This window comes from Prunus avium, chromosome 6 (genome assembly GCF_965620075.1).
Source record: "Prunus avium chromosome 6, drPruAviu1.hap1.1, whole genome shotgun sequence".
In the NCBI taxonomy this organism is placed as follows: Eukaryota; Viridiplantae; Streptophyta; class Magnoliopsida; order Rosales; family Rosaceae; genus Prunus; species Prunus avium.
Window position 1 is genome coordinate 31,764,228 of NC_142289.1, and position 19,149 is coordinate 31,783,376.

Sequence of the window (19,149 nt, forward strand, 5' to 3'; positions counted from 1 at the left end):
ATATAGATTATGTCATCTACCTCAACCTCAACCATTGATCTTACAAATAAGTTTGATTTTTTTTTTCCGAGTCCCTAATATAATATGAGGGGGAAAATGCAAAATCAGACAACGCAAGTTCTATGCATGCAATGGTCATCTACGCAGTACGAAAACTATTGTTTTATCTTAATTTCATTTTAGTGAAAAAATAATTTTTTGTAGTCTTTTCTTAATTGAATTTAGGACTTCTTTCAAATAGTTTTGTTTTTTTTTTCTTAATTGAAATTATGACATTCTAATTGGTGGAAAAGAAACATTTTTGTTTGGGTTTTTTTTTAATGACTTTTTATTTTATTGAGAGGAACAATAATATACTAAACTCACACACACTAGGACTAAAAAATATGACCTTTCTTGGAAAGAGCAATTGCTCCAAACCACTTCACCAGTGAGTCCTTTGCTTTTCTTTTTGGGTTTTAGTTAAAAGGAAAAAGAAATTAAGTGGAAATTATTAATTGGAGACAAAAATAGGCAAAACAATAATGAAAAAAATAATCTAGAATTACTTTCTAAACTAAACTAATGTGCGGAGTTAATTCCTGGTCAACGTGAAAATGCTTTAATGCCAAATCCAGCAACTGTAACTGCAACGGCAAGCCCCCAAAACGGCGTCGCTTCCCCACCTTGACTCGTCCAGTTTTCCTCCTTCCACTGTCTCTATAAACCCCTGCTTAAACCAGATCTCACTCTCACTGATCCATCCCCCAACTAGCTCGCTCACTCACTCGAAATGGCGAGTCGACTCGTTCTCGTGTTCACACTCAGTGCTCTCCTCTTGTTCTCCCGCTGCAAGGGCTCAAATCCAGTCGACGACGAATACGAAGATCTCAGCTTCCTCGAGGAGCCAAGCGACCAAAACGACGCCGCACCGCACTATCCAGATCCGGACCATTACGATGAAGACAATTACGACGATCTCGAGAATTTCTCCGATTTCGACGAGGGCGGCGGCGATCATGAGGACGCGTATAAGGAGCCGGAGGTGGACGAGAAGGACGTCGTCGTTTTGAAGGGGTCGAACTTCAGCGACACGGTGGAGAAGAACAGGTTCGTCATGGTTGAGTTCTACGCGCCGTGGTGCGGACACTGCCAGGCCTTGGCTCCGGAGTACGCGGCTGCAGCCACCGAGCTCAAGGGCGAAAATGTAATTTTGGCCAAAGTCGATGCCACTGAGGAAAACGAGCTATCTCAGGATTATGGCGTCGAGGGTTTCCCTACTGTGTTCTTCTTCATTGATGGTGTTCACAAGCCTTACACAGGTCAAAGGACCAAGTGAGTTTCTTCTTTCTTTCTTGCAATTATTTATTTCTAACTTTTCATTTAGTTTGATACAATTATGAAAATTACAGAAATTGAGTGTTTTTTTTTTCTTCTCTTTTTCCGAAATGTGATTTCAGAGAGGGCATAGTTACATGGATCAAGAAGAAGATAGGACCTGGTATTCAAAATGTGACGACATTGGACGAGGCGGAACGCATATTGTCTTCTGAAAGTAAAGTCGTTTTGGGCTACCTTAATTCTTTGGTGGTATGCTTATTGCGTTTTCATTATGTTTCCCCTCTTTTGCCTTTTTTTGGGTTTACTTTATGAAATCTGAAATTCTTTGATTTTATGATTGTTATGATAATGCATGGGATGGCCATGTAATTTTATAGCAGTAATTAGAGTGCAAAGTTTCTTATAGCTTGCGGTGAGAGTTTTGAAATTTGGTCTAGGAACGGTGATAATCATAAATTTAGAACTTTGGTCAAAGCAGCGGGCTTTTAATTGACGCCATAAAGTTTTGCTCGGTAATTGCACATTGACATGGAAGTACCTGAATTTATCAGGGCATGTTTGGTTGTCAAATGCAAACTGAATCAGAGATATGTTAATCTAATCGAACATAATCTAGAATAGGAATCTAAAAATAGGTGATTCATGAAGCATAACAAATACTCAATTTTTTGCTTTATTCAATAGCTATTGTAATCTGTCTCCCATATATTGTTACTCATTGTCATTATGCCTTCTCCTCATGATAACAGGGTCCCGAGAGTGACGAGCTTGCTGCTGCTTCAAGACTTGAAGATGATGTCAACTTTTACCAAACAGTGGATCCTAAGGTGGCAAAACTTTTCCATCTTGACCCTGAAGTTAAACGACCTGCTTTGATCCTGCTTAAGAAGGAGGCTGAGAAACTAAGTTATTTCGGTTAGTCTCTTTTTTATTGTCGCATTGGGTGAGTTGTCTCAATTTGATTGTTTTATTTTCCTTTACTCTATCCTCAGTTTCTCATTTCTGCAGATGGTAAATTCGAGAAGTCTGCAATTGCTGAGTTTGTCTTTGCGAACAAGCTTCCTTTAGTCATCACTTTTACTAGGGAAAATGCCCCTCAAATTTTTGAAAGTGAAATCAAGAAGCAGGTATTTTGGCGAATGTTTGATTTTTTTTTTTTATAGACGCGACTTCAAAATTATCGAACTCTTTGCAATGGAGTATTAACATTTCATGCTGGTTGACCTATATAAAACTTTCTATGCCCAGCTTTTGCTCTTTGCCACTTCAAAAGATTCAGAGAAGGTTCTCCCAGATTTTCAAGCGGCAGCAAAACTTTTCAAAGGAAAGGTATGGTTATTATCAGCAAGTGCTCTAAAATATGTCATAGAAACTATTCAGGAGTATCTAAAATAATGATTACATATAAAGGAACATTTGTAATGATTGCAAAGTTCGTTTTCTTTTTCTTTGAAATCACAACATAGTTTTTTAGACTTCTAGAATTGACTTTACCAAAAAAAAAAGAAAAAAAGAGAGAGATGTTTAATGCTATGTTGGTGGTATAATGGCTGTGTTTGGGGTGGTGTGGCAACAAAGAGAGGATTTTTGACAACATTAGGGAAGAGAAGGGGGGGTGGGGGGTTGGATGTGCCTCTGGAACTTTTGTATTTCAGTTTGTATTCAGCTCTTCATATTGATGAAATATTGTTTCATATCAAATTAATAAGAAAAATGAATAAATGCAGTCTTATTTCAGCAACATTGTCCTTCAAGTAGGTTTGCTATTGTGTATTAATTTCCAGTGACGTTGTTTTGTTTGTTCTCTATGATCTCAATACATACGAGCATCTGATCTTTGTACATGCAGTATTATAATGAAGATAGAATTTAATCCAAATTCTTTAGTCTTATATGTATATGTTCTCTTAAATGTATGTGTGGTTACATGCAGCTTATCTTCGTATATGTGCAAACGGATAATGAAGATATTGGAAAGCCAGTTTCAGATTATTTTGGTATCACTAGTGATGCTCCAACGGTGATCTTTCCTAACCTGTGTATTTATTTTACTGACGTTGTATTCTATTTGTATTTATTTTACTAAAGTTGTAATTCTATATGTTGTAAATTCATGTGTAATTTTGTTCCTTATAGGTTCTTGGGTACACCGGAAATGATGATGCTAGGAAATTTGTTCATGAGGGAGAAGTGACCTTGGCTAACTTAAAGGTTCTCTCTCTCTCTCTCTCTCTCTCTCTCTCTCTCTCTCTCTCTCTCTCTCTCTCTCTCTCTCTGTGTCCCACTTTATATGTTCTGACAGTATGTTATGAATTTATTATTCCTCAGGCTTTTGGGCAGGATTTTGTAGAGGACAAGCTTAAACCTTTCTTTAAGTCAGACCCAATTCCAGAAACTGTAAGTTATGAGTCTCATTTCTGCACCAAATTCTGTTGTCTTGTTTCATTATTATAACTTCTATGCATTTTTATTTGTTGCCACAGAATGATGGGGACGTGAAAATAGTGGTTGGGAATAACTTTGATGAAATTGTCTTGGATGAGTCAAAGGATGTTCTTCTTGAGGTAATACAACAAAATAATAATCAAATAAATTATTGATTAAAATTTGTCCTTGTAAGGTTCCAAATTTTGAAGGATTGCCATCTCAGATTTATGCACCATGGTGCGGGCATTGCCAATCTTTGGAGCCAACCTACAACAAGCTTGCCAAACATCTACGAGGCATTGATTCTATTGTTATAGCCAAGATGGACGGAACCACAAATGAGCATCCCAGGGCAAAGGTAATTTAAAATTCAAAATGTGCTCCGTGTGTTAAATGATAGTTTACTTATTTCCAATTGTATATACTAGAGTTCCAAGGGCAAACTTTTCTTTGGCAGAAATTGAGTATCTATTAGAAACCAGAACTTTGCAGTGAATTGCTGTTCTTTAACTTTGCAGGCTGATGGGTTCCCCACACTTCTATTCTTCCCAGCTGGAAATAAGAGTTTTGATCCAGTAAGTGGCATTTAGAATTGTTACATGTGTTCATCTACCATGCTTGTGCATTTTCTTCTTGTTCCTCGTTTAATGTCTTACATAGAATTTCTGGTTCCTTGGTGTTTTTAGATTTCTGTAGATGCTGATCGTACAGTGGTTGCATTCTACAAATTCCTCAAGAAAAACGCATCAATTCCTTTCAAGCTCCAAAAGCCAACTTCAACACCAAAATCCGAGGCGGTATCTGATGCTAAAGAGAGCCAAGAGAGCAGCAGCAGCACAAATGATTTGAGGGATGAATTGTGAGGAATTTGAATTTGTGTATTAGCGATTTGTCTGTCTAGTATGTGCCATCATCAATGTGGTAGAAAAGAGATAGTTGTCACATAGAAGAGAAAATAGAGAGATCAGAAATGAGAAGAGAATCTCAAATCCGCAGCAATTTAAACCTGAACAGATATCTGGAAAAAACGAAATAGGTGTATCCTTCAGCTTGCAAGTTTTGAATGTGTTGTTTAAGAAACTCCAGCTGAATTATTTAATAATAGCACCTTTCTCTTTCTTCCCCTCTCTTTTGGTTGTTTCTGTATAATAATTCTTATGAAGGCATTGGAGAATTTTGACTGCTATGCCGGAGGCTTTGGTTCCTTAACCAAACCATTGTTCTCATTTTGTTTTTCGGTCAAGAGCAAACCGTTGTTCTTGAACCATGGACATCGTAAAAGTCCCCACTTTCAACTCCTCAAGTGGTGGTCATGTAAACAGTTACTGGGCGAGAGGTTGTATACAAAAGTTTCTTAGACATTGTTATAAGAGCATCCACAATCATGCTCTCTATTTTTCACTTAAAATTGAGCTTAAAGCGATTTTAGGAGCTCTCTATAAAATTTCAACTCTATTACCTTCTTGTGTGGATTTAGATGTGTATAGCTTCATTACCTTGTCTGGATTTCAGGCATTGGCAAGGTTTCTTCCTCACCTTGCTTCGCTTCATTACCTTCTTGTGTGAATTTAGATGTGTATAGCTTCATCATTCCTCTTTCTTATGATACTCCTCCAAACATTTATTATACACCCGAGGTTATTAATCCTTGACCGTATTAATAAGAATGGTTCAATGAATTTGTTTTTTTTTTTTTTTAATAAAGAAATTATGGGATTGCATTTGCATTAATAATTCAGATAAAAAAGCCACTAGTCACAAAAGGCCAATACAAACTAGCCACAAAGAGCTATTATAATAATAGATGGATCTAACATCAAAATTAAGACACTTTGGGGCTCCTCCACTAAGGATCATGTAGGATCGAAGAAACTTAGGTATAAGCATCCCAACTAAGAGTGCAAACTTTGGTTAAATGAGTTTTTTAAGTAAAAACAAAAAAAAGAGAAAACAAAAACATTGTCTTTCTTTCTTTGTTTTTTTTCTTTCGACGGAATATGCCATAGCATGATCAATTAAACAAAAGAAAAAATAATCACTTAAAACATATTTAACTAATGAAAAACCAAAATAAATAAATAAATAAAGGTTAACTAATGCTCCATGGAACTTTAAAGTGACAATGACCTGCACATGACGAAAACTGTCACCCTTAGCAGCAATTGAAATTATATCCAAAAAAAAAAAAATATAGTCACTCAGCGGTCACACTAATCACACGATTATTACGGGGATTATTGAAAGATGCCGACTCGCTTTAAAAATTTAGGAGGCCGCATCATGTCACCAACTACGGCTCTTCATGCATTGCCTAATTAAGATTAATTACCTCTGTAAATATGGAAAAGCTAGTAAACGGTAAACTGTAAACTTACCCTATTTTATAATTCTACGAAAGCCAAATGGAATTTTGAGAAGCTGTTTAGCCATTAGCTTTTCAATGGAATAAAAATGGAGAAATTATAGAATACTACAGTAGTAGTATGACAACGTGATACATTTTGTACACATATTATAATATAAGTAGACGACAAAGTTTTATTTTCCCCTTTTACGAAATAGTATCAAGATCTAATTGGAATTTTAATAATTAATATAATTAGTCGTATCTTGTACGTAGGCAGCTATCTACGTATGCATGTGAAACCATGTGCAACCCTAATTTGTCTTGTCTTTGCTTTACACCAAGGACGTTTCTATTAATTGAATTTGAAGGGATGCTTTTTTTGTTCTTTTGTTTTTTGTTTTGGTTACAATTGAAGGGATGCTTTATTTACTTGTCACATATTATATGTATAGTCGGAGACATGACAACCATGCCAAATAAAAAATATGTATTGTCCACGCAAGCAAGGAGGGTTTAATTCCAAAAATGACAATTAGATCTAGAATAACCCAAATTTGTTAAAGCATTCGCAATCAATTTAGTGTCAAGCAATGGTGGATCCAGGAATTTTTATAGGGGTAGGCTAAATATATATATATTTTTATAGATGAGATATATTATAAGCCTTTTTTTTTCTCTTGAAACAAAAATGTAAATAAAATTTTATAAATCAAACATGGCCACATTACAAGCAAATATAACATAAAAAAGTACAAAATATAAATAAATGCCAAATCAAATACATTATCCAACTTAAAAAATCATATATGCTAATTAATAATTCAAGTTGCAAAAATAAAAAATATATGAATAGTCTCCAAAAGTTTTCACCCTAACCCTAAATCATAAAAACTCAACAACAACAATTAAAATTGGAAATTGAATATATATAAAATAAAAAAACTTACCAAGATTGAAGAACCTACTAAAGATAGGTTGGTAAATTTTTTAGAGGAGGAGAGCTATTTCCTCTTGGCTCTCAAGATTCAAATATGGCGTTTTGGGTGGCTAAAAGAAATTTTTTTATGTTTGCTCTCTGTGGGTGTAGCCACTGGCGAATCCAGAAATTTTTAGCAGAGGTGCAATATTGACTAAGTATGAAAAATGGTTTTTTGGAATACTCATTTTCTCAAGATAATTTTTGGCGGCTTTTATTCCTTACACATCAAATAAGAAAACTTGATTTTATGGGATTTAAATATGAAGTATATATTGACTTAATGAAAGTAAAAGGACAAAGACATTTACTTAAATATTGAAAATGGAAATAAGGTAATCTGCACACCAGTTGAGCAAAGAGACAATTTGAAGCACTTACAATGATTTTTCCGGCGAATTTATATAGATTTGGATTGATGTTATTATTTCCTATATACTTTAGGAGTGGGTTAATATTTATTAGAGTAGAAATAAAGCTTATAACATTTAAACCATGTTCAATACTTTATAAATCTTCCCCTAGGCTGGAGCCCACTCCAGCCTAAGCTTAGGTCCGCCCTTGGTGTCAAGTGTTCAGAAGAGTGATAAAGATACATCTTGAGTTAAAGTGGTGAACAAAAATATTTCCCTTTGAAAATATATCAAAATCGGGTAACATCGTAATATGGTTGGACAACCATGTCCATATAACTTAAACTTCTTAGTTTATTTTCTATTTCTGTCAGTTTCTTACATTCATTGAAATAAGTCTATGTAACAATGTCATCCTTCTATCATGCAGTAAATATGGGAATTAATAAGTGTCAAATAGCAGCTGGGTTTTAAATTTGTGTTATGAGAAAACCCAAACGCAAACCCAATTGTGAAATCCACAATTGAAGAAGGAAATCTAGAGACATGACCAATGGAAGAAGGAAATCTATTTCACTGAATCCATACACCATTTATACTATTTATTTAGACTTTCATTCTTTATAACTTACTAAAATACCTCTTTGGACCTTTAAAAATTGTAATTTATTTTAAAAATGCAAGGGTAGTATTGGAAAGCTAGACAAATGTTAATTCTTAATACCGAACAAATCAAACATGGGAATGAGAGGCAGAAGTGCGTTAGACTAGTTGGTTAGGGCAATGAGCTTGCCCCCTTTCTTTTTTTTGGTCTGAACCATGAGGTGGTCCTGGATGGGCCCTAACTATGGGTGGCACCTTTAAGCCTTAACCACAACCCAGACTAATCCCCACTCACACCGGGTTGGCCCGTAAGGGGTAAAGTGTTGGCTAAAGTGGTGACTCCGTACGAGAGCAGGGATCGAACCCCTGACCTCTCTTAAAGAATGAGAGTGCCGAACCACTTACACTAACCACCTTGGTTGAGCTTGCCCCCTTTCATTAAAGTTCAAGTCTCTCTGCCCGTATAATTAGATTAATTTAGAGCATTACTTGTATTTCATTGTCCCCATTTCCCCACGTCCCTAAATACCAAAATAAAAATTTATGTGCAAAGCATCACTTATTTTTTTGGTTGAGAAATTATTCACTCATTCTATAATATCTTAAACTAAATTTTTAGATTTAGTGATTGTATAACATAATATCATAGCCTTTTTTTTTATAAATGTACCATAACTGGACCCCAAAAATTCAAGCAACATAGAAAACGAAATTTCTTGCTGCATTTATTGAGCATCATTTCTTTACCTTCATATATACAAAAAAATATTTAAATAAACCAAAACATCACGCAATGAAAGCTCAGACGTCAACCAAGGTGGTTGGTGTGAGTGGTTCGACACTCTCATTCCTTAAGAGAGGTCAAGAGTTCGATCCCCGCTCTCGTATGGAGTCACCACTTTGGCCAACACTTTACCCCTTACGGGCCGACCCGATGTGAGCGGGGATTAGTCTGGGTTGTGGTTAAAGCTTAAAGGTGCCACCCATAGTTGGGGCCTAGCCAGGACCACCCGGTTCAGACCCAAAAAAAAAAAAAAAAAGCTCAGACGTCTCATGTCCTTCAAATTGAAGCCACACCCCATGAGAGACGCAACTCACACTTTCCTTCCTCTTTCTAAAATCTATCTTTACATAAATACCAACAAACCAAAACGAAAAGCAAAATTACATAAATCCCAAAAACTCACATTCCAACTGCCTCTCTAATTCCTTTTCCTTTTACCCTTTCCACTTTCAACTCTAACTCCATCTCCTCCGCATTTTTCTAGATCCGCTGCTTCGCTCCTCTCCCCACCTTTTTACTCCACCTACGTGTCTAGATCCGACTCCACCTCCTCACTTCTCCGTCAATCTCGCCCGTCCACTTTTTCTCTTCTCCCGAGGTCTCCTCGTTTCAAATTCAGATCTCTTCCACTTCCTTGCAAAACTGCTTCTCAAAAATATCAACTTCTTCTTCCACTCACTTTCTCCCTCAGATCCACATTTTCTCGGGAACAAGCATCTCGAACTTTCTTCTTCTTCTTCAACAATGGCGAGGTTCATCGACCTCTGCTCGCCTCTGCTTCTTGCCTTTCTGCTAGTCCAATTCTCCATTGTATCTTCCTCGTCTCCACCACAGCCCTCACCGACTCCATCGCCACAACCCGCTGCCGATTCACCTTCTCCGAAATCTCCATCGCAGATTTCCCTTCCTCCATCTCCGTCGAACGCTCCAGTGAACTCACCACATCCTTCTTCACCTCCGGCGCCACCGCAATCATCTCCGTCTGAATCTCCGTCGGCCGACGACACGCCTCCAGTTCCTTCTCCAGCGCCGTCGAATCCGAGCGACGTCAACCACAGCGACCTCAACACGGACGGAGACGGAGCTAAGAACTCCTCTGGAGGAATGAGCTCGGGAAAGAAGGCAGGAGTCGTAGTTGGAGTGATCGTTGGGGTTGGCGTGGTAGGGATTGCAGGCTTTGTCTACAAGAAGCGTCAGGATAACATTCGTCGATCTCAGTACGGATATGCCGCTAGGAGAGAGATTCTCTGAAGAACTACTCATAGTCTCTCATACGCAAAAGCTCTTAGAGGTTACTGTGAAATTTTTAATTTCTCGTATTTTTTTAGTTAATTTCTGTGCTTGCTTAGTATATGATTGAATTGAGGTTACGGCGATGGTGATATGGTGATTCAATTTGATTCTTCATTCTTTGGCGCGCCGGGGGTACTAGAGTTGGTGGTAATTAGAATTTTGGGATGAGTTCTTGGCGTAAAATACTTAATTAGTCAATACGAGTCATTGATGTATTGCTTTTTTTATTTAAGAATGATATAATAATTGGATTTACTGATTTAACATTCATTTTGCTCCTTTTTCTCACTGTTGACTTGATTGGCTCTATCTTTTTATGCCATCTAATGTTTTGGGTACTGAGAAAATCGAACAAAATAAAGAAATTTGATAATTACTGTTCATGGATTTAGATTCCCAGAGATCTAGGGTCTTTGAGACTTTAATGCGTAAAGCACTGTTTAGTGTTGACTCGGATTTGATGTTTGGTACTGTTTGGATTCAATAATTTGAGAAAACTGCTGTACATGGTGGCTCACCTTCATTGCATTTTAAATATGTAATGTGATTGTGGACAAATGGAAATTGTGTAAAAGAAATAGTTGAGATAACCTGGAACTGGTTATTATGGTAAATTAATTTAACACTATCTATTAAAAATAATATAGGTAGGCAAATTAATTAAAAAGAATTGAGTAAAAGAGAGGGTAAGAAATCGATGAAGCTTGAATTTTGTTATGTGTTAACTTGAGCGATATGGATTTGTTTAATTAGTTGAAAATTGTATGTATCAGGCATTATTAAAATCTAAGATCTTGCATTTTTAATTTTTAATTTATTTTTATCAGAGAGAAACATTTCATTGAAATAACATTGTCAGAATATAATTCAACATAAAATTGGATCCCCGTGATGCAACAAGTGTGGCCTCGATAATCTTGCCAATATAAACTTATATGCAGATTTTAATAATAAAGAACTAATAATTGTGCCCTCTTTAAATAACACAAAATGAAAATTTAGAACATGATTTGAGCGAAAGAGAAGATAGGGGACTTGATTGAAAAAAAAAAAAAAAAAAAGAGGGTAGGGAAGAGGCATTTCTTTTACTGTTTTGGTCAATTAATTTGTTTGTTGGTTTTGCTTTATTTAATCTTGTCAAAAGTAGATGTGTCATTTTGCGTGCATTTAGGTTTGTGATCCTATCCTAGTATCCTAGCCTGCCTAGAGAAATGGCGACTGTGAGCATTTTACACTTTCATGGCTGTTTTTACTTCGGGTTCTGCGTCATCTTTGTGTTGACTTCCCCTTTGGGGTATTTCAGGAATAGAAAATTGGCAACTCACCGATTATTAAGGAAGCATGTCGGTGATCATCATGTTTTGACTTTGGTTGGTTTGAACTTTGAATGCTTTGGGGTATTTTCTTCTTTTCTTTTGGTCTCTATCCAATGATAAGGTTTTCAAATTTCATCATATATAATAATATCATGATGAGGCATGAGGGAGGGAGGGATGGATGATGAAATAATACGGCCTTTTGGGGAGTGTGTTAGTGAGCAGCGGCCGTTGATAGCAACTTCGCAATTTTATAATGGCAAATACAATTCGACCAAAAGAATAACTTGAAAACTCCCTCCCTAATTTTTAATTTTGTAATTTTATTTGGGAAAAGAAAGGCGTAACAATTGGCAATCGTACAAGATACGTGAATATTTTTTGTTGCAAATTCCAGCTGATTCATGGGCATATTATTGGGATAAAGTTATGTTATGCAAAACATGCATAGAGACGTGGATTATGCCAGTTTGTCAGAATACTTGCAGAACAAAACATGACTACCACTTTTGATTTGATTTATTAAACTGTCCATGAGATTGAACTCATCACCTCCATGAGTTGGAGAAGAATGATTCCCTATATCATTCACATATCATAGCCTCCAAACGTGGTCGGAGACAAAAGTAACAAGTCCACTGAACCATCCACTGGCAATTTATAAGTAACCAGTCAAATTTTTATTTTGCATTAACCAACTAAACCTAAAGATTTCACTTTAGTAATGGGAGAACTACATTGTTGCTGTGAGTATACTTGATGAGGAACATTTTACATGTTGCTCCATAAATTTATGCACTGTTGCTTACATGTACCCTGGATCTTTTTTTGGTATACATTTTCTTTGTGTTCCAGTTATCATCTACTGCTTTCAACTGTGGGAACTTAAGTACACAACATAATGGGGATTACCCTCTCTTGAATGCATGCATGCCCTCTTATCTCTGTCCGTTGCTGGCTTTTTACTCTTCCGCAGGAGGGTCAACCCAGCGCCCGTGATCTTTTATTAGCTGGATCAAGGCGTCGGTTGCATGCTCCATCTCAATTGCACGCTTCACCACGGTCTGAAACGCAATTCAACCTCATATCAAATAAGGTATGGCAAAAAAATAATGTTACAACTAAATAGAACTTTTGTTAAAAACTGAAGAACTACTTAAATGATGAAGGTGCCCTATAATGGCCGGTGCTAACCTGTACTCAGAGGCATAACTTATTGTATGCAAACTATTGAAAAACTTCTTTCAACTAAACCCGTATTAAATTACAAGCTGGACAGAGGAAATACCTTCCCAACATAAAGGTCAATCTTTCCAGGAGCACCACCAACATACCCAAAGTCTGCATCAGCCATCTCCCCAGGTCCATTAACAATGCAACCCATGATTGCAATCTAGCAAAGGAAATAACAAATGAATTACAAAAAGCATCTGGATTACTGAAAATAAAATAAGTTTGCTGTTCAAAATCGTTCCATCACAAAAGGAAAGAATAAGGTAATTACTGAAACACCAGGCAAGTGCGATGTCTTCTCTCGTATTTGTGCACTTATTTCTTGAAGATCAAACAAAGTTCTGCCACATGATGGGCATGAAACGTACTCCTGAAATGAGATTTAGGCATGTACAACGATTGTTTAAGACCATCATCGCTTCATGATATGTCAAATTCTGTTATGTTTTGAATGAAAACTCCTACCGTCTTTGTATTCCGCATTCTACAACCTTGTAGTAAATTGAAAGATGTGTTTCTAAGGAAATCAAAATCCTTGTCTGGGGCTTCTAATAGGAGACCATCTCCAAGTCCATCTACTAAAAGGGCCCCCGCATTGGTACCAGCAGCAATAACCAAGTCATCCCTGCACAAAATGGAATTAAGCCAGAAGTACGAATACCATGCATCTCTGGAAAAAGGAAGAGTCGATCTTGTAATTACCTATGAATTCCACTTGGAAACTGAATATGGTGTATGACTGGAAAGTTCAGAGAATTGTCTCCCAGATACTCAAACAGCCTAGAGCAACATAAAATTCACAATATCAAGAGAAGGAAACATGTGCACAACAAGAATAAAAGCATATAACATGGACTACCAATGATCAAATTAACAGGCCCATCGAAAGAGGGCAAATTTCATATTTGGTGAAGTGTCTAGGGCCTAGGAAAATGCTTCTCTAGATGGGAACTCTTACAATAATTTTATGTCGATAATGATTTATATGCAGGGAGTTAAAAAGTTATTACCTTCTTGCAGCATGCACTCGGCTTACTTTATCTTCACTGAAGGGAAGATCATGGAGAAGCATTGTAGCATCAGTGCCTTTGAGAATATCCAGCACTTCATAAGGTTCATCGCCACGTACCGAGACAACCAAGCGTGTACCTGGGAGGCAATTGATTCACAATAAGGATTCCTGGCTGAAAAATCAGGGGTAGCCTTCGACCAATACAAAACCCTTCCCACCCCTGAATGGGAGCAGAACCTCCCCCCCCTTAAGGGGAAGAGATACTAATTAACATCAAAGGCCACGGCTACAATAAGTCTACCTATAAAAGAATAAGCATAGAAAAAGAATATGTTCAATTCAACATCAGTGCTCTGAATTCTGTAAGAAAGCTGCACCTTCTGGTAAAAGCTTGTATGCACCAGTTGATAATTCCTTCGAATTTACCAGAACCATGGCATTGGGCAATGGCTTTGTTAGCTGCTCTGACAATGGTGTTATAACACCCATACTGACATCTATCAACCTTTTGAGAGCTAGCCGCTGATCATACACAAAGAAGATTGTCATGTCATTCCCGTTCTCGCAAAGAACTAGCAAATAAAATATGCAGTGTAATGCACAAACAACGTAGAAAGGTATAAGGGATAATGTGGGTGCGGGGGAAGAGTAGGGATTATTTCCAAAATATTCTTACAGAATCATTATCATCAACTGGTGGAAGTTGTCTCAATAAGATTGAGTCAACTGTTGCAAGATCCTGTATAACAGAACTAACCACGTCAATGAAAATCCCAGTAAATTTTACATGTGACACATTAAAAAATCTAAAATGGAATAATAATAGACCTTAAACGGCATGCCCACAACAAGTTTTGCTGCTAGTGACTTGTAGAGGAGCTCTGGTGTCTGTAAAGGATGCAGAAGGTTAGTGTAATTTCTAACATTTCAGATACAACTCAGCGCCCCACTCAAAGGAAAAAACACAAGAAAGAAAGCCAATAAAATGGAAAAAAGGAAGTATGATGTCAACTGTACCTTCAACTGATTAAGGGATACTGACATGAGAACAGAGCCATCACGGTGCAAGACACCTCTATAATCCACCTCCTCACCCTGTGTTTTGATGACATTAAATCACTGTTAAAGGAAAAAATAAAGAGTATGAAGCACAGTGTGTTTCCATATCAAGATCTTAGAGGCTGACCTCCTTTTGCATTGGCAGTTGACCAGATCGACGCTGAAAGTCAAAATAATGTCGGTGCTTCTCTTCAAATGGAGCCTGATACAAATAATGCCATCAAGAAATCTGATAAGGCTTTCAATTTTAAAATACAAGAGAATAAGAATATTAATCAACTAACAGGGATTTGGTGAAATCCTACCACTCCTTGCTGAAGATCAGCTGCTCTCATACCAAGGTTGGCCAATCTTCTGCAGGGATCTATCTCCTCCTCTGGTGCTTCAGTAAGTGAAACCCTAATTGTATCACCCAAACCATCCTGCATATACAAATCCAGAGTTTCACTATGGCTAGACAAAGCTTTATAAATGTAATGCTTCTTAATGCTAACTTCAAACTATTGAACGAAGTGCAGGATCACAACACACAAATAGATGAACTAACCTACCATATCTATCATAAGCACAGTTTGCAATTTATAAAAATGCGAACAATTATTGTTAAATTCAGCTACAACCTTATGAAGGTTTAACAAATAACACATTACCAGCACATAAACCTGAATAATCCCTACAATTTTGATGATTTTGAATCCATCACAACACCTACAGTTAAAGATTAGAATAATACCTGAAGAAGGGTTCCAATACCAATTGCAGATTTCATTCTCCCATCCTCACCCTCTCCAGCTTCAGTAACTCCCAAGTGCAATGGATAATCCCATCCTTGAACATACATTTCAGCCACAAGCAAACGATACGCCTGGACCATGATAACTGGGTTGCTTGCTTTCATTGAAAAAAGAAAATTATGGTAGTCCAACTTCTGGCAAATCCTTGCAAACTCGAATGCAGATTCAACCTGTTTGAGGAATGCCAAGTAAATGACACCCAATGAATTTGTATGTACATCAACATCAAGCAAACTTGAAACTTTTCAGCAAAAAGACAGACAATATTTTGCTCACCATTCCTCTAGGGGAATCCCCATAATAGCTCATTATACGATCCGAAAGGCTGCCATGGTTTGTGCCAATACGCATTGCTCTTCCATACTTCTTACACTTTTCAACCAATGGAGTAAAAACCTAGTGTTGTTACAGTAAGCAAAAATCAGATACAAATAAATGTTCATTTGGTTAATATTTGATAATGATTATAATAAAAAATCAAACAGTAATGGAGACTTGTAATTGTGAAAATTAATAGAGGCCATATATTTATAGATTCATGGTTTAACCTGTTCAATGTGCTCAAGTTCTTTCTGATAGTCATCTTCGGTGTACTCTAACTTCTCAAACTGAGCCCGTCTATCCGCTGCAATAAAACACCTCAATCAATCTACAATCACTCCCTTCAAATATAATTAAAAAAGAAAACAATTGAAATATAATTAAAAAAGAAAACAATTGAATGGTGAACTGTGTACCAAAATTTCCAGGGTTGACACGAATTTTGTCAAAGCATTCAGCAACTCGCAACGCAACAGAAGGTGCAAAATGAATATCTGCCACCAGAGGTATATTGTAACTGCACACACAGATTGTATCAAGTCAAGCCTTATACAACATAGGGAGTAAACCATTAAATACCCACTGAAAATATAATAACCAAGCCTACTTTTTCTGCACGAGGGTATTTTTAATATCAAAACAAGCATCTGCTTCTTTCTTCCCTTGAACTGTTATCCGAACAAGATCTGCTCCCTTGTCTGCTATTCTCATTACCTGGCAACAAAAAAGTCGTTACAAATGAAGCTGCTCGTAGCTTTTCCAATATTTCAACTGATTTAGTTGTACTTAATTTGTATAGCTCAAAATACAAAAGAATTGCCTGTTCAAAAACATTGTGAAGTCATTTTTCCAAAAAGGCCAATTAATAATCTCAAAGAGGTCACACTAACACATCAGAAGCTCCTTTAAGAATGGTTTCCATCTATGTTCACCACTCATCTTCAGCGGTGAAACCAAATTTTTGTTCATGAGGACCTTTTTGCATGTGCCAGATAAACCTATGACTCAGTCCAGAAGAAAAATACACAAAGTTTTGACAATGCCTTCACTACATTACGGTTTGAATAATGGCAGAGTAATTCCCAGTACCAATGAAGGAGATGTATGACACGCCACACATTCTGATTAAGACCCCGAGATATAATAGATATACAGAGTTTAATCAAACCTTAGTAGCTCCACTTATATATGCATGTGTATATATAATTGAAGTAAATGGAGAGTCAAAGAACCTGTTCAACTGTAGCAGCAACATCTTTTGTGTCAGTTGTCGTCATTGTTTGAATCCTTATGGGATGCTCACTACCAATAGCCACATTTCCAACCATCACTGTTCGTGTTTTCCTCCTGACAGTTTTGTGTATTGATTCACAATACTTTTGTCTAGGAACTACATTCAAAAAAATAATTTATTAGATAAATTGATAGAAACTCAAAAAGGTAGAAAGACATACATATTTAGGCTGATATCTACTCCTTTATCTTCTAAGACAAATGAAGGAACCTTTAATCCCACTTAACTGAGGTGAACAGATATACAAGTAGTAACCAAGCTGAGGCTTAGTTTGACTGATCCTAATACAATTACTTCGCTCAGTTGAGGCCACTTCCATTTCTGAGAAATGACAGTTACACCGGGGTTTTCTTTAGAGATATATCCAAGGAAAACATTGGATAATCACCTAGTTAATTTTTCCTAACCACGTAAATGAATAATTGACCAGCAGGAAAATATTGTTCAGCTTTTCTGAGAAGCCAGAAAACAAGGCAAAAGAAAACATAGTATTGTCCTTTCCCTCTGATCCAATTTCTCAGCTACAAAAAATAGATTGAAGGAGTAAAACATAACACATGCATTAAAACTAAAAACTGAATAACACTAATTCATTAGGGATTTTAACCACCTAACAAAGGGCTGCCTTCAGATGCAGGCTTGAGTTCTGCAATATCTGATCCGGGATTTGAGTTCCGTATCACTGAGATTCTTGTTCTTCCAGACTTAAACCTCTTCAAATCACAAACCCTCACAAAATCCATACTTTTAGCAAACCCAATACTCGAGTCCCTGCCTTTTAGACCCGTGAAGGAAGCTGGTACAGTTCCAGTAGCCATTTCCACAACTGCAAAGCTTTACCTTCACAATTCCAAAGCACAATTTGGTAGAAATTCAGTTAACTCATCATTTTATATATCAAAATGTAGAATTAACATGGCCCGCTTGGTTTCTGAGAAAATTGAACAAATAAAACTGAAACTGACTAATAAGATAAGTACTTTGATAAACAAACATATAAAAAAGAAAAGAAAAAGAACTAAAGGGTTTTCCCATTCACTCTTTGATTTCAGGTGAGCAGTTGAAAAAACTTAAATTAAATTTTTTTTTTTTTAAAAAAGAACGATCTTTCTTACAGTTTTCGCAGCTTTCCCAGAAACCAAACAGTAAATTATCCCATCACCTAATAACATCATAACAACTGAATTTTCTACTGTTTTGGGAAAATTGTGCATAAAATTCATTACCTCAAAACAATCAATAAAACCCAAAACGCAGAAAGCAGAAGCAAGTCAAATGCTCTTGAAAGAAAACCCAGAAAGCGTTTCACAAAATCAATAACCAATAAGAGTGAGCTTAAAAAGAGGCTCAATTGGTAGACACGTGGCGTGCTGGTGCTTGTGCTTGTGCATGTGTTCATAGTTTTTTTGTTTACCTTCAGTGATGTGATGATGATGAGTCAGCTGCTGAGAGCCTGAGAGTGAAAGGAGAAGGGTCTAGAGCCCGGAAAGGGCAGAAAAAAAACTTATAAACTGGTGGTGGGTTGGGTGCGAGGACTGAGTTGTCAATGGATTTTTGGAAATTTGGTTGCATTAGCTGAATTTGTACTATTTTGTGGATGCTTGAGGTGGAGCAAATGGACAAAACCATTTCTTTTGGTATCTATTTTTTTGGTAAATGTTTTCTCTTGGTATCTAACCATGCGAAACATGCACTCTTTAAGAAGTGCGTGTATCTCGTTCTTGTAATTTTCGGCTCTCTTTCAAAAAACCCGAAGATAAACGTCAGCCATTCGTTTATTGCATACGGCATTTTCTAAGTTTTCAAGTCAGTGTGATACATTAGTAGTTGGTGTTTGTCTTTTCAATATTCAATATTGAGAGAAGTTTTAAATTTGATTTTCCCCTCTCACGTTGGTAAAAAAAAATTCATTGTTTGTACGACTAGCACAACATCATGTTGATGATGTGGTGTGATTTTGCAAGGCAAACAAATCAAAGAATCTACCGTTCTTTTTCTAAATTCTTTGATATATATA

The 19,149-nt window shown here is 36.7% G+C and overlaps 3 protein-coding genes across 5 annotated transcripts; 2 read left to right on the top strand and 1 right to left on the bottom strand.

Annotated features, from left to right (window-relative positions):
* Positions 1 to 623: 623 nt before the first annotated feature.
* On the top strand, positions 624 to 4,874 carry PDIL1-4 (PDI-like 1-4). Of its 2 annotated transcripts, XM_021974900.2 has the most exons (12): positions 627 to 1,314; positions 1,440 to 1,569; positions 2,070 to 2,235; positions 2,329 to 2,447; positions 2,569 to 2,649; positions 3,254 to 3,340; positions 3,457 to 3,531; positions 3,649 to 3,717; positions 3,804 to 3,884; positions 3,971 to 4,105; positions 4,266 to 4,322; positions 4,434 to 4,874. In XM_021974900.2, exons 1-12 carry the CDS (start codon positions 773 to 775, stop codon positions 4,608 to 4,610), a joined length of 1,719 nt encoding a protein of 572 aa, XP_021830592.2. In that variant the 5' UTR covers positions 627 to 772; the 3' UTR covers positions 4,611 to 4,874. The 2 variants fall into 2 exon arrangements, with proteins under 2 accessions (XP_088111469.1, XP_021830592.2); XM_088255343.1 differs by lacking the exon at positions 3,804 to 3,884 and having other exon boundaries at positions 624 to 1,314; positions 3,941 to 4,105.
* A 4,291-nt stretch (positions 4,875 to 9,165) lies between these two features.
* Positions 9,166 to 10,373, top strand: LOC110770511 (uncharacterized). The gene has a single exon (XM_021974663.2). It carries the CDS (start codon positions 9,555 to 9,557, stop codon positions 10,059 to 10,061), a length of 507 nt encoding a protein of 168 aa, XP_021830355.1. The 5' UTR covers positions 9,166 to 9,554; the 3' UTR covers positions 10,062 to 10,373.
* Positions 10,374 to 12,076: 1,703 nt separating this feature from the next.
* HDS (4-hydroxy-3-methylbut-2-enyl diphosphate synthase) lies at positions 12,077 to 18,701 on the bottom strand. Of its 2 annotated transcripts, none has more exons than XM_021975105.2 (20): positions 18,547 to 18,701; positions 17,743 to 17,972; positions 17,071 to 17,228; positions 16,446 to 16,552; positions 16,255 to 16,355; positions 16,066 to 16,142; positions 15,794 to 15,913; positions 15,457 to 15,687; positions 15,029 to 15,145; positions 14,851 to 14,925; positions 14,682 to 14,759; positions 14,493 to 14,552; positions 14,341 to 14,403; positions 14,042 to 14,186; positions 13,663 to 13,801; positions 13,355 to 13,432; positions 13,118 to 13,277; positions 12,924 to 13,022; positions 12,708 to 12,812; positions 12,077 to 12,483 (listed from the first exon to the last, which is right to left on the bottom strand). In XM_021975105.2, the coding sequence occupies exons 2-20, from the start codon at positions 17,948 to 17,950 to the stop codon at positions 12,382 to 12,384; spliced, it is 2,223 nt and encodes a 740-aa protein (XP_021830797.2). In that variant the 5' UTR covers positions 17,951 to 17,972; positions 18,547 to 18,701; the 3' UTR covers positions 12,077 to 12,381. The 2 variants fall into 2 exon arrangements, with proteins under 2 accessions (XP_021830797.2, XP_088111257.1); XM_088255131.1 differs by lacking the exon at positions 18,547 to 18,701 and adding an exon at positions 18,359 to 18,512.
* Positions 18,702 to 19,149: the final 448 nt, after the last annotated feature.

Coding starts and splice junctions, on each gene's coding strand:
- LOC110770511 (XM_021974663.2), top strand. CDS start 9,555: ATGGCGAGGTTCATCGACCTCTGCTCGCCTCTGCTTCTTGCCTTTCTG.
- PDIL1-4 (XM_021974900.2), top strand. CDS start 773: ATGGCGAGTCGACTCGTTCTCGTGTTCACACTCAGTGCTCTCCTCTTG. Junction 2,650..3,253: donor CAAAACTTTTCAAAGGAAAG/GTATGGTTATTA, acceptor GGTTACATGCAG/CTTATCTTCGTATATGTGCA. Junction 4,323..4,433: donor GAAATAAGAGTTTTGATCCA/GTAAGTGGCATT, acceptor TGGTGTTTTTAG/ATTTCTGTAGATGCTGATCG.
- HDS (XM_021975105.2), bottom strand. CDS start 17,950: ATGGCTACTGGAACTGTACCAGCTTCCTTCACGGGTCTAAAAGGCAGG. Junction 15,688..15,793: donor GGGATTCCCCTAGAGGAATG/GTGAGCAAAATA, acceptor TTCCTCAAACAG/GTTGAATCTGCATTCGAGTT. Junction 12,484..12,707: donor TTGACCTTTATGTTGGGAAG/GTATTTCCTCTG, acceptor ATTGCGTTTCAG/ACCGTGGTGAAGCGTGCAAT.